This window comes from Pongo pygmaeus, chromosome 22 (genome assembly GCF_028885625.2).
Source record: "Pongo pygmaeus isolate AG05252 chromosome 22, NHGRI_mPonPyg2-v2.0_pri, whole genome shotgun sequence".
Classification (NCBI taxonomy): domain Eukaryota; kingdom Metazoa; phylum Chordata; class Mammalia; order Primates; family Hominidae; genus Pongo; species Pongo pygmaeus.
Window position 1 is genome coordinate 334,641 of NC_072395.2, and position 7,070 is coordinate 341,710.

Below are 7,070 nucleotides of genomic sequence, written 5' to 3' on the forward strand. Positions count from 1 at the left end.
TAGGCTGTTTTTCTTGTGATCAGTTGATGGTTTACCTGTTTGAAACCAAGTCCATTTTCAGTAGGGAGCTTGAATAAATTCCACAGAACACAATGGCGCTCCCAGGATGACTGAGGAAGTGTGAGAGAGGGGGAAAGTTTTTCCACCTAGACTTTTTGCTGCCTCAGGAATCAGGGGCTGATTAGGTTAGCACTGGCTCAACCTAATCAATTCAATTTTATTGCATTTGATCTAATTATCTTCCCATTTTTAAGGTAGGAAGGGCCATTTCATTTGGTATTTATTTTTTCTCTGCATTTTTATTTCATCATATAGGTGTGGATCTAATACAATCAACCATAATTTAACATTTGTTGTTTCCAAGCATTTAAGAAGTTATAATATCTATGCATACAATGTTAACACTATGTATAATAAATTCTTCTTCTGAGCAAAATATATAACATATGTCAATATAGGCATGTTTAATTGTGCATCTTGAAAGGTGAACAGGATCATAAAACCTTCCAGGTAGGAACTGAAACAGAAATTGGAAGAAAAGATTCCCCGATCTTCTGATCCCTGTGCTCCCAGTTCTTTGTTTTCTTGACACTGTAAGAGGACCCTGAAAATGTCTCCCCTTAACTGTGTCTAGGTCCCCAGTAGAACTACAGCAAGAAACTTCTGATTGAGGCTCTAAGAAGCGGCAGAAATGAGAAAACTCTTCAGCCAATAAGAGTAAGCCACGCCCAGCCGAGGGAGGTATAAAAGGCAGGTCTTTCAGAAAAACCCACACTCTGCCTTTGGACGTGTGAGAGAGCGCACCTTTGACTTGAGCTTCAACATGGGAAAGGGAAATGAAGACGCCGATCTCCACTGCTCCTCCATCCAGTGCTCCACTGACCAGCCCCCTTTCCAGCAGATCTCCTTTACAGAAAAGGGCTCAGATGAGAAGAAACCATTCAAAGGAAAAGGCAAGACCGCCTTCTCCCATTCCAGTGAGAAGCACACACAAAGGCAAGGTAAGGCCTTGGGCTGCTCCTGTGGAGGCTGGAAGGAGGGTTGGAATCAGGGATACTGAGCTATATGTCTTTAGTAGGGTTTTATTTTGAGATTTGGGGATGAGAAATGGCTTGGTGCTCTCAGGGGACTTTGAGAAATGTGTTCACTCGTGACACTGGCAGAAGAGCTTCACATGAAAGACTGATCTGCAAAAATGCATCAGAGATAGACTATGGGACTCTTCCTAGGGAGAGGTGACTCATCTAAACTTTCTTTTGCAGCAGGATCAGAGCCCAATCCAAACAAGGAGAATTCTGAGGAAACCAAGCTCAAGGCCGGGAACAGCACTGCTGGATCAGGTAAGATTTGGCTCTTTCAAGGTGAGAAGGGACAGGGTAGCAACACAGGCTCCCCTGGCAAGGAAACTGGGAGCTCCTTGGCAGCGAGGGCCGTACAGATCCTTGACACTGGAGAACAGAAGAGAGCTGGAGTTTGCTGGTAACCTCAGCTCCTGTGTGTCCAGGATGGACTAGGAATTTCAGGGTGTTCAGTTGGAGGCACTTTCTCAAACTTTCATTGTGTTCAAAGAACCAGAGTCCAGCTCATACCGGGAAAACTGCAGGAAAAGAAAAATCAGTTCCAAGGACAGCTGCCAAGACAGAGCAGGTAGAATCTTGGTGTTTGTTGTTGTTGGTGGTGGTGGTGGTTTTTTTGTTTTTGGTTTGCCCCAAAAAGCAAATAATCAGGAAACTTTTATATGAGGCTGGAGCGGAAAGGGAGTTACTTATTGACAAGTAAATTTTTGAGATCTTGGCACTCTGAGAATATCTGGGGACTCACAAGCGGTTCAGCCTCACTTCATTCCAGTGCTGAGATGGACAGGAAGAAGTGGGAGAAACAAGTGGGGTTCACCTGGGTGCACAAGGGGTTCTGGAAATGAGGGTCTGTGGGGACTGCTCTGATGAGTCTCTCACATGCTTTCTTTGCAGGGAACTGTCCAGAAGAGGAGTGCAGCTTGACGTTGAATAAAAAATCAAGATCCTCCACCGCTGTGCACAACAGTGAAATCCAGGAGACCTGTGATGTCCACCATAGGGGACGTTCCAGGGTTCGCACTGGGCGCAGCAAGCGGCATAGATCTCGGGCCCTAGGAGTCCAAACACCGTCACTTCGAAAAAGCTTGGTGACCTCTGTGCGAGCTATGTCAGAGGCTGTTTATCAAGACCTAGCCCAGGTGTGGGCACAGCAGATCCATTCTCCACTGACCTGTGAGCAGCGGATACTGCTCACTCAGCTCCGGGGGACTCTGTGTGCCCAGGTGCAGACCTTGTATTCCATGGCCACCCAGGCAGCTTATGTCTTCCCTGCTGAGAGCTGGCTTGTCCCAGCCACACTGCCTGGTCCTGGGGATTCAGCCTTGGAGAGAGAAACCCATCCCTTCCCTGGGCAGGAGATAACTGAGCCTGTCAGTGGATCAGATAAGGCTAAGCTGGGAGCACCCTGACCCTATTCAGCAGAGATGCAGCTCTAGGAATGAGAACAAGGACCTGCTTCTTCTCAGATTCTTCCAGATGACCAGCAGTGATAATTTTAGACACACTGTGTTAATAAATGACAGAACCTGAAGAAGTCATAGGAAAGAAACTTGAGCGGTATACTCAGAATGCTGAGCCCTGCATTTTGCAGACCGCTAAGGCTATAGACAAATTTTATATTTCATGTTACACATTTGATGCCTTTTGGATGTCTGATGACAGTCGTGCATTTCTATATAATCAGAAAAATATTAGATTGTAATTGTGAATTTGCATATTTTAGATTGTAGAAAAGTAAATATAAAATTATATGCTCTTTTTTTTTTTTGAGACAGTCTTGCTATGTCACTCAGGCTGGAGTGCAGTGGCACAATCTTAGCCCACTGCAACCTCTGCTTCCTAGGTTCAAACAATTCTCATGCCTCAGCCTCCCAAGTAGCTGGGACTACAGGCATGTACCGCCATGCCTGGCTAATTTTTTTTTCTTGTATTGTTAGTAGAGTTTTGTCACGTTGGCCAGGTTGGCCTCGGACTCAAATGATCTGCCAGCCTCCGCCTCCCAACGTGCTGGGGTTACAGGCATGAGCCGCTTTACCAAGAAATTGCTTCTCTTTTAATCCAGAAAATGTTGTAGGCTCTCACTCTTCCAGCCTGAACCCATGGAGTACTAATATCCACAAACCATTAGTAGCACTCCCTGTGGGAAAATGTCTATACATTTTTACAGTTTGATATAATTATAGTAAAATTACTATGCAATGTTTACTTTTAATATTTCTACATAAAATTTAAGTCAAGATATATTAAATGGTAAATGTTTGTACTTATTTATTGACATGTCTCATGTTTTATTTCATTTTAAACATCCTGAATTTATATTTTATTGTATTTTATACATTTCAATTGATTGTACTGTATTGCAGCATATGACTACAACACAGTGTATTTGTTATATTTGATGTATATTCTACTTGTATTTTGTACTGAGATCATACAATCTTTCATTATCTAAGTGTATTAATGACTTGTTTGGTTGCTTTATAATTTTCATTTTATGTAATGAAATAAACATTAATGTTGTTTGGAATTTTAAATTTATTTCATATCGAATTTGTATTTAATAAAGATGTGAAAAAGAGAATGTCTTATCTTCACTTCTGCATCATCCTAACCCTGACCTCCCCACAGTCCGCAGCTCTTGTCATAGTCCGGGAATAGTGTTCTGTCACTACAGGAAATGGGGCCAATTCAATGGTAATACACAGATACAAATTGGAGATATAGAGATTTTATTCTCAAGCACTGCAATAGAAAAGAATCACAGTAACGCGAGTCACACAATTTTTGGGTTGACACGGCTTATGAGTTATGCTTACACTACGCTGTAGAATAACTCTGAAATAAATTTATGTCTATTAAACAAATGCACATACATAAATAACATGTCTAAATAACAATAAACATATCTTAATGAAAATGAACTTCATTGCTAAAAATGTTAACACACAGATACACACAATGGGATCATATAATGTTGAAAAATAGAGATGGAGAGAGGAACAGAAACAGAGAGAAAAGGAGGAATGGAGCGAGAAAAGGACAGATGGACAGAGGGACATTGGAAAGGAGAAAGTGGGGAGGGGGGAGGAAGGGAGGTAGGGAGGGGGGAGGGAGGAAGGGAAGGACAGAGAGAGAAAGGGAGCAAGAGACAGAGAGAGCAAGGCAGAGAGAAAAGCGGTCTTCTGCCTCCAGGACCAGCAGGACCTCGCACTCCCGGAAAATGTTGGGTGCCCAGTGCAGGCTGAGTGCTTGGCCCACAGCCGTGTCTGCCTGCGGGGCGCTCACGGGCCCTCCGGATGGCCCGCCTGGGTCACTTCATCCCGGAGCGATTCGGACGAATTCCGCCTCCCGAGGAATGAGCGAATTGCCCAGAGAGCAATGAGCCGAGACTCGGGTGATTGTCCGTTTTCATCCACATGGTTCACAGATGACATATCCCCACCTTGAGCCTGCAACAGACCGCGAGGGGGATAGTCCCGTCCACACAGGAGTCACACTCAGGCCCACCCCTTTGCCTTCTGCAAGGGAGCCTGTTGCTCAGGTGTCTCTGGCCCCCGAAAGCGTGACCTCATGACTGTTTGTTTCCCGAGCTCTGTGGGGACCCAGAAACCTCCAGCGAAGCGTGGAAAAGCAGCATCCTGTCTTCGCTCTCCTTTCCAGTTTCCAAACAGGTCACAGTGGAGACTCCCCTTGTTGCAGGAAACAGGAATCCGTCGTCAGGCCGTGATGCATGGGACGTTTCTTTTCTCTGTAGTTTCGCTCTCGTTTTCTACATGAAAATGAACGAGATCCACACCCTTGCGTGTGTGAGACTATCACGGCAACGGCGACATCCACAGGCATTGCCGCCTTCACGGAGAGGGCCTGGAAAACTCAAGACTGTCATGGAAGTTCAGTTCCACACTCCACCCTTCAGGGTGGTTTCTGCCTGAAAACTGGGAGTCAAGACAGCGGCATCCAGTTTCCATAGAATTACTGGAGAACCTCAGAGAGCCAGCCCCAAAGCCCCTCTTTACCCTCCAATCTGGCCCTACACCCACCCACCCCACAAGGCCCTGGTCCCTGTGGTTTTCGGCTTCGGAGGGCGGGCTACCCCGGGACCTTGGGCCCCGAGCTCATGCATGTTCATAACGGGGTGGAGGTGGTACGTCTTTCTAAGGGCTTCCTGGCTGCACCTGCGCCCAGTGCACAGCCCGGCTGAGGTGCCCGGGAGCCCGCGGGCCTCTCTCTGCCCGTGTCCGTCCGTGAAATTCCGGCCGGGGCTCCCCGCGATGGCTCTCCCGACACCTTCGGACGGCCCCCTCCCCGCGGAAGCCCGAGGACGAGGACGGCGAAGGAGACTCGTCTGGACCCCGAGCCAAAGCGAGGCCCTGCGAGCCTGCTTTCAGCGGAACCCGTACCCGGGCATCGCCACCAGAGAAGGGCTGGCCCAGGCCATCGGCGTTCCGGAGCCCAGGGTCCAGATTTGGTTTCAGAATGAGAGGTCACGCCAGCTGAGGCAGCACCGGCGGGAATCTCGGCCCTGGCCCGGGAGACGCGGCCCGCAAGAAGACGGGGAAAGCGGACAGCCCTCACCGGATCCCAGACCACCCTGCTCCTCCGCGCTTTCGAGAAGCATCGCTTTCCAGGCTTCGCCGTCAGGGAAGAACTGGCCAGAGAGACGGGCCTCCCGGAGTCCAGGATTCAGATCTGGTTTCAGAATCGACGGGCCAGGCACCCGGGACAGGGTGGCAGGGCGCCCGAGCACGCAGGCGGCCTGTGCAACGCGGCCCCCGGCGGGTGTCACCCTGCTCCCTCGTGGGTCGCCTTCGGCCACGCCGGGGCGTGGGGGACGGGCCTTCCCGCACCCCACGTGCCCTGCGCGCCTGGGGCTCTCCCCCAGGGGGCTTTCGTGAGCCAGGGAGCGAGGGCCGTCCCCGTGCTCCAGCCCAGCCAGGCCGCGCCGGCACGAGGGATCTCCCGAGCGGCCCCGGCACGCGGGGCTTTGTGTTCCCTGCCCTGGCTCCTCCGGACGGGGCTCTCTCCCACCCTCAGACTCCTCGGAGGCCTCCGCACCCCAACAAATGCCAGGAGGACCGGGACCCGCAGCGTGACGGCCTGCTGGGCGCGTGCTCGGTGGGACAGCCTAGGCCCCCTCAAGCTGAGTCACAGGGGCAAGGTGTGCTTGGACCACCCATGTCCCACCGGAGTCCGCGGTGGGGCTGCAGCCACAGGTCGCCAGGGCGGCGTGGGAACCCGAAGACGGGGCACCTCCGCCTCCGAAGCTCGCGACCCTGGAGGCCTCCTCGTCAAGCACAGATGCCAGCCATATGCAGCCGACTCCCAACCGCTCCTGTAGCCGGGGCGCTCGTCTGCACTCACCTCCAGCCTGTTAGATGAGCTCCTGTAGACCCCAGAGTTTCAGCAAAAGGCACAACCTTTCCTAGGTCCGGTGTCACTGGGGGAGCTGAAGGAGGTGGAAGAGCCCGCTCTGCTGGAACCACTCCTCAGCCAGGAAGAACACCGGGCTCTGCTGCAGGAGCTTTAGGACGCGGGGTTGGGGCGGGGCGGGGGCAGAGCGGCGGCCTCTCTTTCGCGGTGAACCTCTGGCTCGGTATGGAGAGGCGTGTCTTCTCTTCCAGCTGACCTGTCTAGGATCCCTAAGTTCCAGGTCCAGCGAGAGACTCCACACAGAGGAGGGCTGTCATTCTTTCCTGAGCATTCCCGGGATCCCAGGGTCCTTCCAGGTACCGGGAGGTGGACTGTCTACTGCACACGCGCGGGTTTGCAGGCAGCAGCCCAGGTTTTCTAACTAGCCCAGGAGGAGCTCTCATCCCTTTTTCCCCCGCGTTCTTCAGTCGGGTTGGCGGAGACCTCAGTCCGCGAAACACTGGGCCGGGACAGAAGCCAGGCCAGTTCTCCTTTCCGGGGCTCGACTCCTCTGCCCCTTCGCTCACGATCACTTGCCAACCCGTGTCCCGCCAGCCTCCTCGCCAGCACCGCGGAGCGCCTTGC

General features: G+C 51.2%; 1 protein-coding gene and 1 pseudogene across 2 annotated transcripts; both read left to right on the forward strand.

Annotated features, from left to right (window-relative positions):
• Positions 1 to 823: 823 nt before the first annotated feature.
• LOC134738963 (protein FRG2-like-2) lies at positions 824 to 2,503 on the forward strand. 2 transcript variants are annotated; one of them, XM_063659714.1, is made up of 4 exons: positions 824 to 1,001; positions 1,263 to 1,340; positions 1,570 to 1,647; positions 1,971 to 2,503. In XM_063659714.1, exons 1-4 carry the CDS (start codon positions 824 to 826, stop codon positions 2,483 to 2,485), a joined length of 849 nt encoding a protein of 282 aa, XP_063515784.1. In that variant the 3' UTR covers positions 2,486 to 2,503. The 2 variants fall into 2 exon arrangements, with proteins under 2 accessions (XP_063515784.1, XP_063515785.1); XM_063659715.1 differs by having other exon boundaries at positions 1,266 to 1,340.
• A 2,844-nt stretch (positions 2,504 to 5,347) lies between these two features.
• On the forward strand, positions 5,348 to 6,603 carry LOC134738952 (double homeobox protein 4C-like; annotated as a pseudogene).
• The last annotated feature ends 467 nt before the right edge of the window (positions 6,604 to 7,070 follow it).

Bases quoted from the DNA above. Each gene is read 5' to 3' on its own strand.
- LOC134738963 (XM_063659714.1), top strand. From the start codon at position 824: ATGGGAAAGGGAAATGAAGACGCCGATCTCCACTGCTCCTCCATCCAG. The intron at 1,002-1,262 runs GTAAGGCCTTGG...TTTCTTTTGCAG, and splicing joins GAAGCACACACAAAGGCAAG to CAGGATCAGAGCCCAATCCA. The intron at 1,341-1,569 runs GTAAGATTTGGC...TTGTGTTCAAAG, and splicing joins GAACAGCACTGCTGGATCAG to AACCAGAGTCCAGCTCATAC.